Genomic DNA, 22,661 nt, shown 5'->3' with positions numbered 1-22,661 from the left:
GGTTTAGCCCCGCCTCCCGTATACGGCCAGGTCGATTTAGCTCCGCCTTCTCCCTCTACCAATGACAGAGGCTCTCTCGGGCAGCAGCGCCTGAGGGCGGTGGGCGGGGTCGCGCAATGACGCAACTCGCGCGTTTCCGGCCTGAGAAAACGTCGCGTTTCTGGGGAGACGCCTCGACTGGCAGTTACCACCGCGCTAGAAGCTTACCGACCGGCCGCTTCCATCACCAGGCGTCACCATGGGGGCTGTGCTGGGCGTCTTCTCCCTCGCCAGCTGGGTGAGTCCAGGGTCTGATCTCTCCGTTGGACGTGTAGTTTGGGGGAGGGCAACAGGGAGTCCCAGGCCCAGACTCTGTCGGTCCTTGGCCGGGGGTGGGGGGGCACAGGCCCTGGGCTGCAGAGAGTATCCGGGGGCCCAAATCAAAATCCGTGATTGCCCCTGGAGATTGGGATCACGCGGCTCGCCTTCCGGGTTTGTAGGGGGAACGTAGGAGGCCAGGCCGTCATTGTTTACAATTTCGATTGCCCCGCCCCCTGAGCCTTCAGGCCTCTGGGTTCCTCTGGAGCTGGGACCTGAACCGCGGAATGACAGTTCCGGGGCGAGGGCGCTCTGCTTCTTTTCGAAGTACCTTCATAAGGTGGCGTCGTTTAATTTTGGGTGGCTTAAACGATATATTTATCCCATAGCATGGATTTGCCAATGCTACAGAGTATGTGGCAGAGCTGGGATTTTAACCAAGGCCTGTATGCAGTTCTGGTGCAAAGGAAAGAAAGCCTGGTGGATTATTATTCAAAATTGGAAGCCATGGCGTGAACATTTTGAGACCTTGTCCGAGGCATTTATCTCTGGCTTCCTGTAACATGAGGATAATCACTCCAGCATTCCTCACCTCGAGAGCTGCTGTGAGGATAAAGTGAATAAATTGGGTTGAATCACTTTGTAGGTTGTAAACGGCCTATTTTAAAAAGGAAATTTTAGGATCTAGGGACAAGAATATGGTGAGTTTCCTCATATACTTGACCCTGAGGATCATGATTCTTTAAAATCATTTTTTTGTTTCATAACTTCCCAGCTGATTTTGTTGATCAAGGACTCAATCTCAACTCATTTATACTACCATTTCTTAGGGACAAAGTGTATACTCCATTTTTTTAAAGATTTTAAGTAATCTTTACACCTAGTAGGGCTCCATCTCACAACCCTGAAATCAAGAGTCACATGCTCCTCTGACTGAGCCAACCTGGCGCCCTTCCATTCTTTAAGGCTGTTGACCTTAAATCGGAAGGGTGTTTAGTCATTTGCAGGTTCCTTGAGAGCAGCGGTCTTCCAATTTTTTGACCTTGACCCAAAATAAGAAATAAATTTTATGTAGTCGATTTAATATGCCCAATTAGACCCAAGTTTCATGAAATAAATTTTACCTTTACCATCTGCTGTACAATTTTTCTTTCACATTAAAACAAATCCTGGTTGAATTTTATGATCCACTAGTGGGTCAGGCTATTTGCAAAATACATTTAGGAAGAAATATAGTTAAGAAGGTAATTAATTAAGGAGTGATTTGTAATTTGAAACAAAGATGTCTTTTTTTTGTTTGTTTTTTAATCCTAACAACGTGCAACACATTTTGGCTTTGTTGTAAAGTTAAGATTTGAATTGATGCCATCAAAGCATTTCTCTCTATAAATTGCTTTTATATTTTATTAATCCCTTTTGTTCAACAGGAATAACAAGAAGTGCAGTGTACCAGAGAATGGAATGAGGGAAGGGAAGAATAATAGGAAATAAAGTCAGAAAGGTAGCAGGGAGCCAGCTAAATCCTGTAGATAACCCATTGTTTGGTCTTGTAGGATAATTTAAGGACTTTGGCTTTTACTCTTAAAGTGAAAGAGGGATCCATTATAGAAAAGAGGAATGATGGGATCTGATCTGTGTTTTAACAAGGTGGTTGTGTGGAGAACAGATGGTAGAAAAGAAAGAGGAGAGCAATGTAAAGGAGAAAAAACGTTCTTTGCATCCTCTGTGAGGTTAGTGGTTGGGGGTCTGTGAATTAAACTGACAAAAGACAGATTAGCACAAGAAAAAAGAGCTATGTACACATGCAACACACATATACACAGGATGTTTTTCATCATTCAGTGATTAATAACCCAAAAGGGTAGTTAGAAAATATGGCTTATTATATACCTAACTTAATAGGGGAGAAGAAAAGGGCTTTCATAGGATAGGTTTCTTTAGAGAAGACAGGTCGGTTTTTAGAACAAACAGGAGATAAGGAAGTTTGTGATAATACTTGTTTGTGTAGGCGCAGAGGTCTTTTGTCTTCTTCATGGCCATAAAACTCTTGGAGAGAGAGTTTATGGCAGCTTCATATCCCAGAAGTTGCTGCTTTTAGTTAGATGAAGAAAGCTCCAAGAAGGCTTTTTCCCGTGTCTGTTGAATCTCAAATGTCTTCATCTTAAAATAACCTATACCAACTCTGGCTTCTGAATGGGTCGCTTCAGCAGTGAGACAGGAGCCATTGCAATTAATCCAGGTGAGTGATGATAGTAGTGGCTCAGACCAACATGATAGTTAAGGATGCTAAGAAGTGATCAGATTCTGGATATAGGGGCACCTGGGTGGCTCCATCGGTTAAGCGTCTGACCCTCAATTCAGCTCAGGTCATGATCTCACGGTTCATGAGTTCCGGTTCATGAGTTTCAGCCCTGCGTTGGGCTCTGTGCTGACAGTGCAGAGCCTGCTTGGGATATTCTCTCTCCCTCTCTCTCTCTCAAAATAAATAAATAAAAACTAAAAAAAAAAAAAAAAAGATTCTGGATATATATTCTGAGGATAAAGCTGATGTGCTCACAGATTGGGTGATGGTTTTGGAAAAAAAAGAAGGCATCAAGGATGACTCCACGGTTTTTGGCCTGAGTAACAGGAAGAATAGAGTTGTTATATACTGAGATAGGGAAATGATAATAACAGTAGGACAGCTTTGTTCCACAGATTGAGTACCTACTGTGTAAAGATACAGGAGACATAAACAGTAGGTAGTCCCTCCTAAAGGTACTTAAAGTCTCCTGATACTTATAAACAAGTAAGTAGGTATGTTAGTTTGCTAGGGCTCGAAAACAAAATACCACAAACTAGGTGGCTTAAGCAACAGAAATTTATTGTCTCTCTGTTCCTGGAGGCTAGAAGTCTGAGATTAAGGTGTCGACAGGGTTGGCTCCTTCTGAGGGTGATGAGAGAGAATCTATTCCATGCCTTTTTCCCAGCTCCGGGTGGTTTGTATCAGTCTTTGTTATTCCTTGGCTTGTAGATCTCTGCCTTCGTCTTCAGTTGGTATTCTTCCCATGCTGTATGTCTGCGCTCAAATTCTCCTTTTTATGACACTAATCATGTTTAATTAGGTGCCCACTCTTCTCCAGCATAACATCATTTTAGCTAATTACATCTGCAGTGACTCTGTTTCCAAATTAGGTCACATTCTCCAGTACTGGGGATCAGGACTTCGACATACTAATTTTTTTTTTTTTTAATTTTTTTTTCAACGTTTTTTATTTGTTTTTGGGACAGAGAGAGACAGAGCATGAACGGGGGAGGGGCAGAGAGAGAGGGAGACACAGAATCAGAAACAGGCTCCAGGCTCCGAGCCATCGGCCCAGAGCCTGACGCGGGGCTCGAACTCACGGACCGCGAGATCGTGACCTGGCTGAAGTCGGACGCTTAACCGACTGCGCCACCCAGGCGCCCCTCGACATACTAATTTGACACAGTTCAACCCATAACAAACAGTAGGCAGTTATTATGAGATTATTTTATGGGCCAGAAAATAAATAACTACAGAGAGTCAGGAGTGTGTGGATGCAGACAAAATAAACCTGAAGCGATTAGTGTCGTTGTTGACTGTAAAACCTCTGTTCCAGTCGCTGGCTAGCTACATACCTCTGGGTCTTTTGGCCCAGATTATAGTTAAGAATTGGATACTGAATATGGGTGATCAATTTCCCATGGTTGTTGTGGTAACAAATGTTAATGGCTACCGTGATAATATTGAGCCCCTGCTGTGTCAGGCATTATGCTACTTGCTGGATATTCCTGATACTAGCTCATTCTTCACACAGTAACTGTTTGGATAGGTGGTGTTAATGCCCATTTTTACAGATGAGAAAACTGGGCTTTTAAGAAGCTTAACGTCTTGGGGCGCCTGGGTGGCGCAGTCGGTTAGGAGTCCGACTTCAGCCAGGTCACGATCTCGCGGTCCGTGAGTTCGAGCCCCGCGTCGGGCTCTGGGCTGATGGCTCGGAGCCTGGAGCCTGTTTCCGATTCTGTGTCTCCCTCTCTCTCTGCCCCTCCCCTGTTCATGCTCTGTCTCTCTCTGTCCCAAAAATAAATAAAAAACATTGAAAAAAAAAATTAAAAAAAAAAGAAGCTTAACGTCTTGCTCTGGATCACACAAAACCATGATAAAGGCCACGCAAGGTACCATCTATAAAAAGTAAAGACTGGGACCATACTGTGAGACCAGCATCCTCTACAATTTTTTTTTTTTAACGTTTATTTACTTTTGAGACAGAGTCAGAGCATGAACGGGGGAGGGTCAGAGAGAGAGAGAGAGGGAGACACAGAATCTGAAACAGGCTCCAGGCTCTGAGCTGTCAGCACAGAGCCCGACGCGGGGCTTGAACTCACGAGCCGTGAGATCATGACCTGAGCCAAAGTTGGACGCTTAACCGACTGAGCCACCCAGGCGCCCTGCATCCTCTACAATTTACATCTCCTGCTTCTGCTGATGATTCTGACTTTAGCCTGCCCTTGTGATGTGACTTAATGTCACCTGTGAAAGCAATTCAAGCACTTTCCTAATTAAGCCTACATAAAAATGACTCAAATTATGCCTTCCTCTGGAATGCTCACCAGAGATCCAGGTTACTTTTCTTTTTTTCAATTGAGGTAAAATTCACAGAATATAAAACTAACCATTTTAAAGTGTGTAATTTTGTGGTATTTAGTACATTCACAGTGTTGTACTGTCATCACATCTGTCTAGTGTAGAACATCTTCCTTCCCCAAAGGAGAAGCTCGATTCTCATTAAGAAGTCATTCCCCATTTCTTCACTTCCCCCGCCCCCCCCCCCCCCATCCAGCCTCTGGAAACTAATGCTTTCCATCTCTGGATTTATTTATTCCAAATATTTCAGATAAATGAAACACAGTATGTGACCTTTTGTGTCTGGCTTCTTTCACTTAGCATGATGTTTTCTAGGTTCACCCATGTTGTACCATATATCAGTACTTCGTTCATTTTTATGACTGAATAATATTCCATTGTGTGGATATACCACATTTTATGTATCCATTCATTAATTGATAGACATTGGGTTGTTTCTGCCTTTTGGCAACTGTAAATAGTGCTGCTTTGAACATTCGTGTACAGGTTTTTGTTTGAATACCTGTTTCGGTTCTTTTGGGTGTCTATTTAGGACTGGAATTGCTGGGTCAAATGGTGATTCTGTAAGGACTCTCCAGGTTACTCTCGAAAGGAGCTAAATGGCTCTTGCTAACCTTATTTATGATGATTTCCATGTAATGTTGCTTTATGTTATAATACCAGATTTGGTAACTAGGATTCCTTAAATAGCAAGTGGAGTTAGGTTTTTATTTTTCTCAGTATTTAAAAAAAATTTTTTTTAATGTTTATTCATTTTTGAGAGAGAGAGGCAGAGCACAAGTTGTGGGGGCGGGGGGGGGGGGCGGTGATGGGAGAGAGAGGGAGACACGGAACCCAAAGCAGGCTCCAGGCTCTGAGCTGTCAGCACAGAGCCCGACGTGGGGCCTGAACTCACGAACTGTGAAATCATGACCTGAGTCGAAGTCGGATGCTCATCCGACTGAGCCACCCAGGCACCCCTATTCTTCTCAGTATTAATATATACTGTTTTTCAATAAAGTATACTCTCTGTGTGAATATAACTAACATATACTGGGCTCCTTCCATGTTTTAGGCCTGTGTTGAGTACTCATTTCATACAGCAATGTGTGGGGGAGGAAGATTCTGTTATTGAGTCTATTTTACAGAGGGAGAAATAAGCTAAGCTTATGTAACTTGCTGAGGTAGAGTGAGAGAAATAATATTGACTCCAGAATCCGTGCTTTTAATCACTTCCTCCTCCCAGCTATAACTGTCTCAGGTAAAGCTGTGAAAACCTGGCCAACCTCCTCATCTTCTGCTCTGTGACACTTACGACACGAAGAGGTCCACTCAAAGAGGTCTCACATGGCTGTGGTGTGCTTGTCACAGGTTCCGTGCCTTTGCAGTGGTGCGTCATGTCTGCTGTGTAGCTGCTGCCCCAATAGTAAGAATTCCACGGTGACCCGCCTCATCTACGCCATCATTCTCTTCCTGGGCGCTGCTGTGTCCTGTATCATGCTGACAGAAGGGATGGAGTCTCAGCTGAAGAAGGTAAGGAGAAGTAACAGTGGCCTTAATGTGCTGGTTATTTGTATTACTTTTACAGTTGGCACAATTTTAGTTGTGATTAACGTCCCAACTTTTCACCATTGTAAAACTCAGTCAAGTTCATTGTAATTGTTGGGTTTTTAAATTACTTTTGGGTATAGTCAAGACATAGACTATGAAAGGGTTAGTCCTTTTCCAGAAATAAAGGTCGTCAGAACGAACATCTTCAGAGTCTCATGTCACAACTCAGAGAAAGATATTAAAAGAGTGACACGAAAACATGATCTTTCCATGTATGTTTCAGATTTAAACATTTACCTAGACTCAACCTTCACCTGTGGAAGGAGTCAGTTGCCATGAAAATTTGTGGCAAAACGGGAGATAACCTCATCAATAAGAAAAGAGCACTTCACTTTTATTTGCAAAATACAAGTTGTTTCTACTGTTTGGTGATAAGGTTGCAAGTGAATTGGAAGGCAAAAAGTGAAGTCCCACAGGACAGTCTTGCAGTTGTTGAAGTAGTCAGTTTTAGAAATTGAGGCTTTTTTGTGATGGGATAGAATCTTCGTTTAAATGTGGATATTGCCATAACATTGCAATTGCTTTTTCCAGATCCCTGGATTCTGTGAAGGGGGGTTTAAAATCAAGGTGGCTGATATAAAGGCAGATCAAGATTGCGACGTGCTGGTTGGTTATAAAGCTGTATATCGGATCAACTTTGCCTTGGCCATCTTTTTCTTTGTCTTCTCTCTGCTCATGTTAAAAGTAAAAACAAGTAAAGATCCCAGAGCAGCAGTACACAATGGGTATGTACAATTTATTTTATTATTTACTTGCTATATTATGGCGTGGATCCTCCTGTTGAGCAGTTAATGTTGCTATTCGGATGGAAGCAGTAGAGTGTATGAATCAGTGGCCCACATATATTTTTGATCTGTTTCTGACCTATTGTACATGTGAGGTTGTTTCAGTGTTATTTCCAGTTGGAGCTCTGTAGCACAGAGAGGGTAGAGGGGATGAGGAAAATCTTGTCCTTTCTTTTAATACCTTTGTTTCAGGTTCCTAGATTTTTATCAAACACCCGTGAAAACAGTTCATGCACTGTGCTAGGCACTGCACACACACAGACACATACACTTTTTATTGTTAAAAGAGAAAAATGTACTTGATATATTAAACAGTATACAGAAAAATAAACTGGATCACTGATTTACACATCTGTCGTTTTCCATTCCTGACTGCTCCCAGTTCCTCTTAGTTTCAAGTAATTCTTTTTTTTTTTTAATTTATTTATTTTGAGAGAGAGCGAGAATGCACAAGTGGGGGAGGAGCAGAGAGAGAGAGAGAGAAACAGAGAAAATCCCAAATAGGCCCCACACTTGTCAGCACAGAGCCCAAAGTGGGACTCGAACCCTGGACTGCAAGATCATGACCTGAGCCGAAATCAAGATTCGGATGCTTAAACCAACTGAGCCACCCAGCCGCCCCGGTTTCAAATAATTCTTGTTTGAAGACTGAAAGTTCTGTAAACTTTATATGTATGATAATCCCCTTTTTATAGATGCAGTAACTGAACTTCAGAGAGATTGGAGTGTCTGAGATTTCTGAGCCAGTGAGAGTTAGAGGTAGGATTGAAACTCAGGTCTGTCCAGCTCCAAAGCCTGATTCTTTTCACTCTGCCATACAAGGCAGTCTTTAAAGATCATGAACTGAAAGCCAGCTTTGGTCCTGGCTTTGCCAGTGATGAACTGTGTGATTGTGGGCACAAGGCACTTAGGTCCTGTATTGTGAAAGAAGGATTAGACGATAACTTTTTCCTAGATCCAATAATTAGTTGCTTCATATTTAGCTAACATTGTTAGTTTAGAATGCCCCAGAATTCTAGAAAAATTCCTATCTTTAATTGCTAAATGTAGGGAAATTCTTAAGTTATATGTTTTTTTCTTACATCTATGAATGATTTGTTCTCTGGGCTAATGTTTGTCTTTAAATTGTATGAAAGATTGAGTGAAACAGCTTCATATCAAATGAAGGGATAATCCCAGACAATCATGTTGGAAATGCTGAGTCTTTATTTTTGCATTTCAGAAATTCACTTTTCTTAGCATAAGAGCAAAAATTAACATTTCATAAATGCACTTTTTTATATTTTAATAGGTTTTGGTTCTTCAAAATTGCTGCCATTGTTGGTATCATGGTTGGCTCTTTCTACATCCCTGGGGGCCATTTTGCCACAGGTATGCTACTAAGGGGGTTAATTATAATATACACAGACTCTACAAATGATGGAGTTTAAGCTACATTTTCATTACTGGTTTTGCAGAACTGGCAATTGAATGAAGTGGTATTCAACTATATGACTCAGTACTAATATTAAGATAGTAATTAATTGTATAAACCCAGGAGGCATTCAGCCCACTTCTCAGCTGGAACCATATTTTGCCAGTATCTTAATATAGCTTACCTTCTCACTTGGCAGTACTAAGTTAATCAGAGAGCTTGTCAACATAGGGACCTGTAGGAACTCATATGTGCTCATATCCCTGTCATAATCTGCTTTCTTACCATAACATCAAGTGACTTCTGTGGATTTCCACTGTGATTTTTTTTTTTCCCTTGTAAAATAAAGGAAAATGCTTATTGTACCATTTGGAATGTCAGATCCCAGGCTCCCCTTGGCACAAGCTAGAACAAGTTTTAAAAGGTCTGAAACCCAACAAAACACTTCTCAGAGAATGCCTTTGAGTTTGGATTTGGAATAATTTTGCTGTGCTGCTGGAGACCGAATATTCTTTACCACCTCTTACTTGAATTGAAATTGTTTTAAAATGTTGGACAGTGATATTCCGAAATGTTACTCCTGTGGTTAAGAATACCTTTGTTCTTTTGCTTTGTAGCCTGGTTTGTTGTTGGCATGGTAGGGGCCTTTTTGTTCATCCTCATCCAGCTAGTGCTGTTGGTAGACTTTGCTCACTCTTTGAATGAATCATGGGTAAATCGAATGGAAGAAGGAAATCCAAGGTGTTGGTATGCTGGTAAGTATCTGAACTCACCTATAAGAGCCATACTGCATTATGCTACATTAAACACAATGTACGTTAGACACTATTAACTATAGAGAACCAACTGAGGGTTGCTGGAGGGGAGGTAGGTGGGGGAATGTGCTAAATGGAGACGGGCATTAAGGAGAGCACTTGTGTTGAGCACTGGGTATTGTATGTAAATGATGAATCACTAAATTCTACTACTAGAATTACCATATATGTTGTTATCATATATTGCCATATATGTTAATAACTAGAATTTAAATAAAAACTTGCAACAAAAAAATAAATAGGATGTGCAGTAAAAATCTTCATTGATTTAAATGTATAAACTTCCAAATGAGAGCTGACTTTTTATAAATTACAGTTTTCCAGTTGAGTCAGTTCTTTTTTTTTTTTTATTTTTTTTATTTTTTAACATTTATTTATTTTTGAGAGACCGAGAGAGGCAGAGCATGAGCAGGGGAGGGAGAGAGAGAGAAAGAGAGATACAGAATCTGAAGCAGGCTCCAGGCTCCGAGCTGTTTGTTAGCACAGAGCCCGACGCAGGGCTCGAACTCAAGAACTTTGAGACCATGACCTGAGCTGAAGTCGGAGGCTTAACTGACTGAGCCACCCAGGCGCCCCAAGTCAGTTTTGAATTGTATACATTACTAGAAGGAGGAAGCACAGATAACATAAATCATTGGCTTCTCTCAATTCATTTATTTTGAGATTTATAATGTAACTAGATGTGTTTAGATAAAGAAAAACAGTTGTATATAGTGATGTAGTTTTGGTTTTGATTTCCTTGTTGCCATAGGCAGGGGATTCAGGTGGGTTATACATACAGGTCATCTGCCCACATCCCTCAGGCAGATAGAAGTGAACAGTCCTTACTGCTTTATTCAGAATATGACTCACACCCCTTGTAAAAGCTTTCTGGTAGAAAAAGGGCACTTAAAATTTCTAGGGTGGAAATAGGATATACAGCTTATAACCATGGGGTGGGAGTTGAGTTCTCTCCTTACTAGGGGCAATGACCCAGCCATACCTCATTTAAAAAAAATAGTAGTTGTGAGATTCCCAGCTCCTGCCCCTCCACCCATTATAAAAGTAATAGCGAGGCGCCTGGGTGGCTCAGCCGGTTAAGCGTCTGACTTGGGCTCAGGTCATGATCTCATAGTTCACAGGTTTGAGCCCCACGTCAGGCTCTGTGCTGACAGCACAGATCCTGTGTCTCCCTCTCTCTCTGCCCCTCCCCCACTCACTCTCTCTCTCCCTCTCTCTCTCTCTCTCTCTCTCTCTCAAAAATAAAATAAACACTAAAAAAATAAAAAGTAATAGCTGCTCTGTGTCAAGAACTCGGAAAACCAAAAATCACAAAAGAAAACATTCCCCCATAATCCAACTCTTCAGTAATTAATACTCACGGTTAACATATTAGTCTATGTCTTTCCAGACTTTTTTTTTTTTTGTTTTAAGTTTATTTATTTATTTTGAGAGAGAGGGAGAGAGAGAATTCCAAGTGGGCTCCATGCTGTCAGTGCAGAGGCCAGCACGGGCCTCAATCTCATGAACCAGTCTCACGAATCATGAGATCATGACCTGAGTCGAGATAAGAGTCAGACACTTAACCAACTGAACCCCCCAGGTGCCCCTCTATTTACTTCCATTTTTTATAATTCATTTGGACTCACTCAACTTTAGAAGAATTTGATAATGAGCTGAGCATTTGCCATGCTTTGGAGTAACTAAAAAATAGAGAAATCTTGCATGTTCTTATGGAAAAACATTAGGAACTATGCTAATAATTTAATATACATTATCATTTGATAGTAATATATGCATCATTTAATTTTAAACATGCAAAATCCATGGAATTATGATAAATGGAAACTAGTTTTCTCAAATAAGTCTGCTGTGAATTAAGTATAAGTTAATTGAGCTCAATGTTGCTATAGTTGGTCTGAGCATACTGTTACTCTGTCATGTTTTCTAATTTTCAGAGTTACACAGCTAATTGTTGATTGTCCATGTGAACAGAAAGGAATATTATTTTAGGTACTTAAAAAGAGCAAATATACCACTGTCCCACAATGATGTGGTCTCACAGTGACAGGAAACAGGCTTACGTGGCCAGTAGCTGCAGAGGACAAACATCATAAAAGATGCCTGTCCATTGTTTTCTGCTAACACCATCCCTGGCATCTAGCTTACTGGACCTCAGCCAGTTTGACGGCCCAGAAGTTTTGTAGGTTCCTAAGAAAGGCTTGTAATGAACACTATTTTGCATACAGTTGGAGTTTACTCTAGCTGGAATGATCACATGTCTGGTTTTTCAACCCATGGAATCAAGTAAGGTAGTCTAGGAAGTGAATTCAGTTGCTTGGTGGATTTTTGAATTTAACATTGAGCTGCCTCTAATGCTGTCTGAAACATCAGCCTTGGGTCTCCTGTAATTTTCCTGTAAGATGTTGACCACCCTAACAATAAAATAATGTGTCTTTATTTTTATATGGAGTAGAAGACAATTGGTCTTCATTAGCAAAGTTTGTTACAATCACGAGCATTCATGTTGGCTTCCCTTTTTCTAGCTTTACTCTCCGTCACAAGCTTCTGTTACATCCTGTCAGTCGTGTTTGTCGGGTTATTCTATACATACTACACCAAACCGGATGGCTGCACGGAGAACAAGTTCTTCATTAGTATTAATTTGGTCCTTTGCGTTGTGGTTTCTGTTATATCCATCCACCCAAAAATTCAGGTATGGTTTTCTGCTTCGTCCTCCTGTGACAGATTTTTAATTAATACTAAACTTTAACTGACATAATCTTTTATGTGAGTTTATGTTTAAGATTATGTACTTAAATATTTTCCCATATTATGATAAAGTCTTTATAATTATAACTTAGTAACTGTAAAGTGTGCCATTGAGTGAGTAATTTCCCTGTCATTTAAAAAAAAAAAAAAAAACCCTAGGTAACCTGAAAATTTATAGCTCTTATAAAATACTTTACATCGTGAGTGATTCTTAGGAAACGTTAGCCAAGATATTAAACTAGAAAATCATTGCTTTTAGTATTTAAAAATAAAACTCAAGTGTGCAAGTTTCACCATTTAAAAACCATACTTAAAAAATTCGTAGAGTTGTAGATGAGAAATATGAAAAGAATATGCGACATCGCCTCTCCTTTCGAAAATGAAAAAGCTGAAGTTGCAGAGAGATGATGGGTCACCTGGTAGCTAGTTAGGCCACAGCTAAGCTTAGATTCTCCTACACCAAGGGACTAGTAAATCAAGCCCCTGTGGGATATACAGGAATTCCAGGACTATGACATCCCTTGAGAACCAATTGTACATGGTTCCTCTTTCTCGGGTCTTTTTCAGGCTAACTCAGACTGACAGGTTACCTTTCATCTTTCAGCTGTCAAGTAGAATCAGCAGGTTCTCAGTTAGTAGTATTTCAGGGGAGCCTAGGGAAATCCACTGGGTTTTAGGAAGTCAGCCCTTGCAGTTCCTGTGGCATTGTTTTCTTTTTGATTTCACAGGAACACCAGCCTCGTTCTGGTCTCTTGCAGTCCTCTCTCATCACCCTGTACACCATGTACCTCACCTGGTCAGCCATGTCCAATGAACCTGGTAAGGGAATGTCGATAGCACATTCATTTGATGAGAAGAAAGTAGGAAATTACTCTTGGCAGGTGCAAAACTAGAGAGGTAGAGCAAACATTAAACAGGCGAACAAACAAAAAAGTTCACTCCAATGTACAGTGTTCACTATGATGCAGATACTTACATTTCAAGTTTTATTCTTCATGTCTGTTCTTAGCTGTTCATAGCCGATAGCCTGAAGGACCACAGTCCTTTATACAGTCTAAGCTTTTCCCTGAACTTAGACTAAGTCAGACTAGTTAAGAGTTGGACAAGGCAGCATTGTTTTGGCCCTCTGTAGCATTTTTTAATTGAATTTCACTTTGGTGTTAAGGCTCTAGAAGAAATGACTGTGAGAAATCTCCTTTGCATTGTGTCTCACTCAATAGGGTATTCTGCGGACTTGTTTTAAAGGAAAACAGTTACTGCAGACCTTCCAATGATGACTCAACTTACTGTTTTTGTACTCCTATTTAACTATGTAAAAACAAAACCAGGGAAAAATTCCTTGCGCTTAAAGCCTTTGTAAAACTATAGACGCAAAAAGATTTGCCAGTAAACTTCAAAATCCATAAAATGAAGATTGACATTTATGAAATTTGACAAATATTTTGTTGCATCTTTTTTTCTAAAACTAAGTCACTGATTGCAACACAGATATGTCTAAGTTTCCAGGTTCTTTTAAGTATAGCAGTCTCATGCTATACATCATGACTGAATAAATGTGTGAGCATATCCCTCAAATCGTTTCCTGGAACAAGAAGAGTTCTAAGGAGAATAAATTTTCCATTTTCAGATCGTTCCTGCAACCCTGGCCTGTTCAGCATTGTTACACACATGACCGCACCAACTTTGGCTCCTGGAAATTCAACTGCTGTAGTCCCTACCTCTGGTCCGCCCTCAAAGAGTGGGCATTTTCTGGATCTAGAGAATTTTATTGGGCTGACAGGCTTTGTTCTCTGCCTTTTGTATTCTAGGTAAGTTAAAAAGTACTTGGGACAAGATTCTTAGGACAGTTAATAATAGAGCAAAGAAGCTATTTTCTTTTCAAAAAGCAGTGTGAGGAATTAAAAACAATTTAACTCTTCTTTATGGGAAGCCCTTGACTTGCCTCAGTTACCCAGCCATGGATATTTCTTAAAGCCCAGTAAATTGTCTCATCAAATAATTCCTTCCAAACTGACATAGAGATACCTTCTCTTTCACTAGAGGATAAAGTCTTCATCTGACCCTAGATCAACTAGAGTAATGGCTCTGGTTGATATTTTTTTGTAAGAAAATCTTTATTTCCTGATCATTGTAAAAAAAAATAAACAATTACAGAGGTGCCTGGGTGGCAGTTGAGTCAGTTAAGTGTCCGACTCTGGATCTCAGGTCATGATCTCACAGCTTGTGGGTTCGAGCCCTAAGTCGGGCTCTGCACTGTCAGCGCAGAGCCTGCCTGGGTTTCTGTCCCTCCCTCTCTCTGCCTAACCCTCTCCCTCGCCCTTTCTCCCTCACTCCAACCCCCCCATTCCCATGCGTGCACGTGCACTCTCTCTCTCTCAAAATAAATAAACTTAAAAAAAAAACAACAACAGAATTCTGTTACAGCTAATTTTAAAGTCTCTAGTTAATCCAAGAGCTCAGATATAACCTATTTTAGCACTTTGCACTCCTATATATGTAACATTGAAATAAGCAAATGTATGGATAAAAGGTGATTCATTTCTTACCTATTTTTATTGGTATTTTCTGCATAATAGCATATGTTATTCTAATAATTAAAAATATGAGGTAAAAATGGGCAAGGATAGGGGCGCCTGGGTGGCGCAGTCGGTTGAGCGTCCGACTTCAGCCAGGTCGCGATCTCGCGGTCCGTGAGTTCGAGCCCCGCGTCAGGCTCTGGGCTGATGGCTCGGAGCCTGGAGCCTGTTTCCGATTCTGTGTCTCCCTCTCTCTCTGCCCCTCTCCCGCCCGTTCATGCTCTGTCTCTCTCTGTCCCAAAAATAAATAAAAAACATTAAAAAAATTTTTTTTTAAAAAATGGGCAAGGATATATTTATGTAAATTAACAAGTGAGAAAAGTATAAAGTGGAGAATGAAAGTATCCTCACTCCAAATTTACCTCTTCCATGGTTAACATTATATGGTACATAATAGTTCACACTTTTCCCCTTTGCTTATACTTAAGTGTCTGTCAATATATTTGTATCTGTAGAATTATATACAGTTTTATATATAGTTATATACATATCACTTGATAAATAATAACTTAAAATCAGTTAGGGATGTACCATATAAATAAATGTAGTTTTCTCAGATATGAACTTTGTTGTTATAATTTGGACAGCTTTCCACATTTTGTATAGATTTATCTTTTTTTTTTTTTCTTTTTTTTTTTTTTTTTTTGATGCTTGCTTAAAATACGGATTGGCACACCACAGCCCTTGTGCTGGCTGCCCATTCTTGCAAATAAAGTTGTATGGGAACACAGCTGTGCTCATGTGTTTGTTATATTGTCTGATCTTTTTTGTTTGTTTTGCTTTTGGCCTAACGTGTTTTGTATTGCTTTTGAGATATAATTTCCATACTATAAAATTCACCTTTTTAAATTATACTACTCAGGTTTTTAGTCTATTCACAGGATTGTGCAACCATCACCACAATCAGTTTTAGAACATTTTATTTTGCCAAAAAGAAACCATGCTTATTAGCAGTCACCTTTCTATTCCCTCCCGCTCCAGTCCTTGGCAGAAATGAATCTCCTTTTGTCTCTGTAAATTTGCTTATTTCAATGTTTCATATATATGGAATCATAAAACATGTGGTCTTTTGTGACTGTTTTTTTTACTTAGTATAATGTCTTCAAGGTTCATCCATGTTATGACATGTCAGTACTTAATTCCTTTTTATTGTTGGAAATAATACTCTGTTGTGTGCATATATACCACATTTTGTTTATCCTTTATCAGTTGATGGACGTTTTGGGATTGTTTCCACTGTGGGACTAGCATGAATAATGCTGCTATGAACATACGTGTGCAAGTTTTTTGTGTGGATGTACACTTTAAATTTTCTAGGATACATACCTAGTTGTAGAATGGCCGGGCTGCCAAAGTATTGTCTAAAGTGGCTACATCATGTTACAGTCCCAGCAGCAATGTATGAGTCTTCCAGTTTCATCAGTTCTTAATCAAAATACCGTAATTGTCTTTTTTTTGTTGTAGCCATTCTAGAGGATGTGAAGTGGCATTCCATTACGGTTTTGATTTGTGTTTTCCCGGTGACTAATGATATTGAGCATTCTTTTCATGTGCTTGTTAGCCATTTGTATATCCTGAAGAAATGTCTGTTTAGATCTTTTGCCCACTCTTAAATTGGGTTATTTGTCTTTTTATTGTTTTTATATATGCCTTGAGTAAGGGGTCCAGCTTCATTCCGTCATGTGTGGGTATCTACTTGGCTCAGCACCCTTTGTTGAAAAGACCATTCTTTCCAACATTGAGTTGTCTTGGCATCCTTGTCAAAAATCCATTGACCATAAATGTAATGGTTTATTTCTCGACTTGTAATTCTGTTTCATTGATCTGTGTATCTATCCTTATGCTAGTACCACACGGTTTTGATTACTGTAGCTTTGTACTAAGTTCTGAAATCAGGAAGCGTGAGCCCTCCAAATTTGTTCTTTTTCAAGATTGTTTTGAATATTCTGAGTCCCTTGCATTTCTATGTAAATTTTGGGTTTAGCTTGTCAGTTTAATTGAGATTTAAATAAGGATTGCATTGAATCTGTTCGTCAACTTGGGGAGTATTACTATCTCAACACTATTAAGGCTTCTAGTTTATAACATAGGATGTTTCATTTAAGTCTTCAGTTTCTTATCAGTGGTTTAGAGTTATTAGCATACAAGTCTTAAACATCTTTTTTTGCATTTCTAAGTATTATAAGTTAGATTTTTTTTTAATTTAAAAATTTTTTTAATGTTTATTTTTGAGAGAGAGAGAGCGTGAGTGGGGGAGGGGTAGAGAGAAGAAACACAGAATCTGAAGCAGGCTCCAGGCTCTGAGCTGTCAGCACAGAGCCCGATGCAGGGCTCAAACTCACAAGCCATGAAATCATGACCTGAACTGAAGTTGGACGCTTAACCAACTGAGCTACCCAGATGCCCCATAAGTGAGATTATCTTCTTAATTTGTCTTTTAGGTTGTTCATTGTTAATGTATAGACATAGAGTTGTATATTGATGTTGTGTCCTGCAAGATTATTTATTGATTCTAATAGTATGTGTATTCCTTAAGGTTTTCCATGTACAAGGTCAAGTTATCTGCAAGTAGAGATCATTTTACTACTTTTCCATGGGGATGCCTTTTATCTTTTTCTTGCCTAATTACTCTGACTCGAACCTCCAGTATCACGTTGAATAGAAATGGGGACAGTAGACTACCTGTCTTGTTCCTGATCTTAGCAGGACAGCTTTTAGTCTGCTCTGGGTTTTTCATAGATGCCCTTTATCAGTTTGAGGAAGTTCTCTATTCCTAGGTTGAGTGTTTTTATCAGGAAAAGGCATTATTAGATTTTAGTCAAATGCTCTTCCTATGTCTGTTGAGATGATTGTGTGGTTCTTGTCCTTTAGTTGTATGTACTTTTTTTTTTTTATTCAGTCATTTAACACACTTGCAGTTAGCATCTGCTGTTAGAAACGCAGAGATGACTACGGTCGTTGTTGTTGAGGAGTTCTAGGACTAGCAAGAAAGACAGGCATGGTAAGTGCTACAGCAGAGGGAAGCATAAGGAGCTGTGGGATTTTAACCCAGCCTGGTGATGAACTGATGTCAGGGAAGGCTTTCTAGAAGATGTGGCGTATAGAGAACTGAAGGATAAATAAGTTATCTGGGAGAAGGTTTGTGGGTGGTGTATTCCAAGCATAGAAGAGGCACTTGTGAAGTCATGGAAGCAGACATTGAGAGCATAGTGAAACTCCTAAGCAGTTAAGCCATCAAGTAGTAACTGATAAAAGTACTCTCTTTTTTTTTTAAGTGATCCCTACATTGAATGTGGGTCTTGAACTCACAACCCCGAGATCAAGAGTCGCGTGCTCTACTGAGTAAGCCAGCCAGGTGCCCCCACCCCTGCTGTCTTGTGATGACAGGTAGCCCTCCAGAAGGCCTTCAGTCCCCAAATAGTAGTTCAGGAATAACCGTTGTGTATATAGGCCAATGGCAGCAATTCATCTCCTGGCCCCTTTCTGATTTGTCTTCTTTTGGGTCACTTTCCAGCATCCGCACTTCCAACAATAGCCAAGTAAGTAAGCTGACCTTGTCAGGAAGTGACAGTGTGATCCTCCGTGATACAACCACCAATGGTGGCAGTGATGAAGAAGATGGACAGCCTCGGCGGGCTGTGGACAATGAGAAAGAAGGAGTGCAGTACAGCTACTTCTTATTCCACTTCATGCTCTCCTTGGCTTCCTTGTACATCATGATGACCCTGACCAGTTGGTACAGGTAGGAGGCACAGACTAACCAGGTGGAAGACCACTTGGCCCCCTTGAAAATATCCATCCATTGCTTGACCCCAGAACCCCCTTGTCTTGCCCATATCATGAAGTTGTGTTCAGTGCTCTTGTCTGAAATGCCTTTGAGTTTTTCTCCTATCGGATTTAAAATCCAGTTGGAGTTCTTACAGAACAAATCATGGAGACCCCTTCCAGACTTGAGTTACTTGAGAGAAAATCATGACATAAAGCAGCCTGACCCATCTTTGTTCACTAATTTACCTCTATATGTGGCCATACAGAGTATTCCGGTCAAAGTAATGATGTGATTCAGAAGGCAAGTTTGAGGGATGCCATTTCAGTGTAGACTTTTGCCAATATCTAGAATAGCTAGACGTTCCTAAAGAACTTTGCCCAGGGGATACGGTAGTCAGAGTTCTTCGTGCTGGCAAGAAGATAAAAGCTCTTTGAGAGGCAGAGTCCCCTGCTTATAAAAAAGTAATAATAGCAGCTTTCTCAAGTTCCTCCTAGAACCTTACTAGAGAGTAGCGTCAGCCTCCCCCTTGGCTTTGGCCAGGGGGCTGCTAGATACTGATAACAGGCTCCTTTACTTGACTCTCTTCTGTTTTCTTAGTCCTGATGCAAAGTTCCAGAGCATGACCAGCAAGTGGCCAGCCGTGTGGGTCAAGATCAGCTCCAGCTGGGTCTGCCTTCTCCTTTATGTCTGGACCCTTGTGGCTCCACTCGTCCTCACCAATCGTGACTTCAGCTGAGCCTCTGAGAATTCATAAAGGTCTGCTTTGCTGAAAGCCCATATCTATTTTACTTTTGCTTCAACTAAAATATTAAGTGAACAGTTTGCAAATTTGACTATATCCAGGTTTGTATCAGAGGGCAAGATTGAGTAATGCTTGATGCAGGATCTGAACTTTTCATTTATATGTATATTATGTTTATTTGTAAGGATATATCGCAAAGGGAACATTTTGCGTTTTAAAGTGAACCACAGCTGTGCTGTGAAGAGTTCTTTATTGAGACCTATAGGATCCTACAACTTTGATTTAAAATATAAGAAAAATGTTGGATATTTGAGGCCAATCGTTAATATATTTCTATTGCAGTATCCTTAAAAAGCAAAAAACAAACACAAAAACCACCATTTCTATGACGGGTTTCCTCTGTGAAGTCTTTACTTGTGTGATGCAAACACTCTGTTCAGTCCTTAAACCCCTACTATGTGTAGCATCATAGTACTTGGGGAGGAGTGTGTGTGTGGGTCCTTCCCCAGAAGAGCAGGGTGGCTGACGTGACTACTGCTTCTACAGCTTGAGTTTGTTCAATTCGTGTTTTACACTACAGCATTGATGCTGCGCGATTATAGCTTTGCCAGAAGTGCTTTCCATAAGCGCTTTGTAGGTTTGGTTAAAATGAAGATTCACTTGGGAAAACAGTGCGACTTTAGGTCAATGTACTTATCTTGTTATATGAGTATGTAAAAGTAAATGCATGTGAATTTATTATATTTGCACTATAAAGTTATTTGATTAAAATGGAGACTTAAGCTTTGAAGGACCCCCCCCCCCTTTTTTTACAGCTTTTATGAGTTAGCAGCCATCCTATATTTTTTAGACCTATATGGGCAGTCGGGTTTACCAAGCATTGAGCAGAATGTGCCTGTCCCTTCTAAAACGTAAGGTCTGGCTAGTAAGTAAAGGCTTGAACTCATCCAAAAATTGTGCTAATAATCTTCCCTGGATAAGACACTTGCATAGATGAGAGACAAGGCAGGCAGGCACCGTCAGGAAACTTCTTCAGGGGAGGTGGCACACAAGGAGGTAGAATAGAATGGTCTGTTCTGTACCAGGCTCTGTCAGGTTCGAGGATACAACTTTACTCGTGACAGACACCAGCTCTGCCATCTTGGACTTAAAGTTTAGAGGAGGGCGAACATGAGCTGACAGGTGTACAGCATGGTGTGATTAGTGCTGTGATTGAGGAATTGTGGAGAACCCAAAGGAGAGGTGCCTGGGGTGACTGGCGGGGGGGGGGGGGGGGGGGGTTGTCCCGGTAGGCTTCCTGGAAGAAGTGGCATCTAGGCCAGGGATTGTTAGGAGCTAGCTGAGAGAGAATTGGGGAAGTGGGCTGGCATTGCCGAGGGGTAGACAGAACTGCACGTCAAAGGCAGGGAGATGAAAACCCGTTCGGTAAGGCTGGAATGGGGAGAAGAGGCAGGGATTGGGTCACGAAGGGCTTCGCAACCCACACTGAAGAGTTTGAACCTTACACTGAGAGCACCAGGGAGCATATTCATAGTGACGTAAACAAATGGTCTTCAGTCACTGCGGCTGACACGTAGAGAAGGCATTTAGAGATGAGACCGGGGCAGGCCACGTACCATTTGAAACAGAGGAGTGAAAATGAGGATGGGGAGAAATTGACAGCTGAGCTACTCAGTAATTAAAATTTTAAAATTGGCAATTGATTAGATACAGGGAGAGGCAGATTCTGGAGTGATGCTGGTTTCAATCATCTGAGTCCGTGGGGTTCCATTTATATGGTGAGAGACAAGAAGAGGAACAAATTGTACCAGAAGGGTGGAGCTGGTCCCTTAAGAATGGCTAAGAACATAGGCTTGGAAGTCAGACTGTTGGGGTTTGTATCCAGCTTTGCCATTTCTGTCTGTCAAACTGGGCGGCTAATATTTATTGAGTACATACTATGCTTTATGACCTTGGGCCGGTGACTATCTGTGTGACTCTGTCTGAGCCTCAGCATTTTCCTCGTTTGAATAAAAAATTGTACCTAGTACATAAGATTGTTTAAAAGTGTAAAGTTACTCTGCAAAGCGCTCAGTGCATTGTAAACACTCCAGTGGTAGCTGCTGGTCTGGCCGTGGGCTAAAATGAGACTAGACAGCATTCACAGGTGAGAGGTGTTCAGCCACGGTCTGACGGAGGCCAGATTTAAGGTGTTCTTACAGAATTAAACAGGTAGGACACAAAGGGCACCATCTCAGTTGGGATGGAGGTTGGGGGATGGGGTAGGGAAGCAGCACTTGCCAGGAATTGTTGGAACCACCATGTTTTAAAAGAGTGCTTTGTATCAAGGTATAGAGATAGAGTAGCAAGGGAGTTGGGGGGCAAAAAGGGGAGGTTTAGCCCTTTGCTTTGCCAGTGTAAAGCAGACACCCCACTTTTCCTTAATAGCAAGGATAGCCAGATTAAGACCTTTAAAGGTCCCAAACGTCAAAAGCATGACGGTGTAACATCCCCCACCTTATGTAATGCAAAATAAAGCAATACTAAATTGTAAAATAAGTGTAACAGAGTCCAATAAAGTTCTTATTTTTTCTCATGATGATAACTTTGATATTAATTTGAAATAACAAATTTCCTTTGAAAATTAGGGAGCAGTATCCCTGTTTGCTTGGCTGTACTCTAAGAATAACTTGGCCTGTTGCTAGGAAACCTGGTATTACTCAAGACTCCAGTGAATTGTACACGTGAGGGCTGAATTATACATAAGCATAAATAATGTCAGCATGTTGAAGCAGCCCAGGATCATACTTGAAACAGGAGAGTATTTCGAATCATCGGATCAGACAGTAAAAGGCACACACGGCCTGGCTCTAACCATCAAGAGAAACTGGGCTCCAGTCTGACTACCTGGTTTTGAAACCCAGCTCCACTACTTGACTTGCTGTGTGTCCTTGGGCAAGCTGCTTAACTTCTCTGTACCTCGTTTCCCTCCCTCTGTACCTCCTTCTCTGTACCTGGCAGTACTATTACTTAAGTACGCTTAAAGGTTCAATGAAGTTATCTATGTGAAACACTTAACGTAATGGATGCCCAGTGCTCACTGGCACCAGGAACTGTTAGCTATCCCTGGAAGAATCTGAGCCCCCTCCAGAAAGTACAGCTGGGCCTTAAGAACTGAAACATTTGCATGTCGTCTCTACCATTGTGTGCAGTGAGCAGCATTCTCTGTATATGCTGGGGTCTTCTAAGTGCGCACAATCTTCGGAGGTGGCCAGCCCCAGGTCTACAGGTGCATGGT

General features: G+C 40.9%; 1 protein-coding gene across 1 annotated transcript; it reads left to right on the top strand.

Annotated features, from left to right (window-relative positions):
- The first annotated feature begins 119 nt into the window (after window positions 1–119).
- SERINC3 (serine incorporator 3) lies at window positions 120–21,962 on the top strand. The gene is made up of 10 exons (XM_058685712.1): window positions 120–277; window positions 6,293–6,454; window positions 7,064–7,257; window positions 8,609–8,688; window positions 9,349–9,486; window positions 12,072–12,241; window positions 13,026–13,116; window positions 13,925–14,105; window positions 18,388–18,615; window positions 19,240–21,962. The coding sequence occupies exons 1-10, from the start codon at window positions 239–241 to the stop codon at window positions 19,376–19,378; spliced, it is 1,422 nt and encodes a 473-aa protein (XP_058541695.1). The 5' UTR covers window positions 120–238; the 3' UTR covers window positions 19,379–21,962.
- The last annotated feature ends 699 nt before the right edge of the window (window positions 21,963–22,661 follow it).

The sequence above is a fragment of the Neofelis nebulosa genome, chromosome 9 (genome assembly GCF_028018385.1).
Source record: "Neofelis nebulosa isolate mNeoNeb1 chromosome 9, mNeoNeb1.pri, whole genome shotgun sequence".
Lineage (NCBI taxonomy): Eukaryota > Metazoa > Chordata > Mammalia > Carnivora > Felidae > Neofelis > Neofelis nebulosa.
Note: the sequence above shows the minus strand (reverse complement) of the source record. Positions and strands in the feature narration are given on the sequence as shown.

What these genes read in the sequence shown, in the direction of transcription:
- SERINC3 (XM_058685712.1), top strand. Translation starts at nt 239, where the DNA reads ATGGGGGCTGTGCTGGGCGTCTTCTCCCTCGCCAGCTGG. An exon ending in TGGAGTCTCAGCTGAAGAAG is followed by an intron (nt 6,455 to 7,063) that starts GTAAGGAGAAGT and finishes TGCTTTTTCCAG; the next exon opens with ATCCCTGGATTCTGTGAAGG. An exon ending in TCCAAGGTGTTGGTATGCTG is followed by an intron (nt 9,487 to 12,071) that starts GTAAGTATCTGA and finishes CCCTTTTTCTAG; the next exon opens with CTTTACTCTCCGTCACAAGC.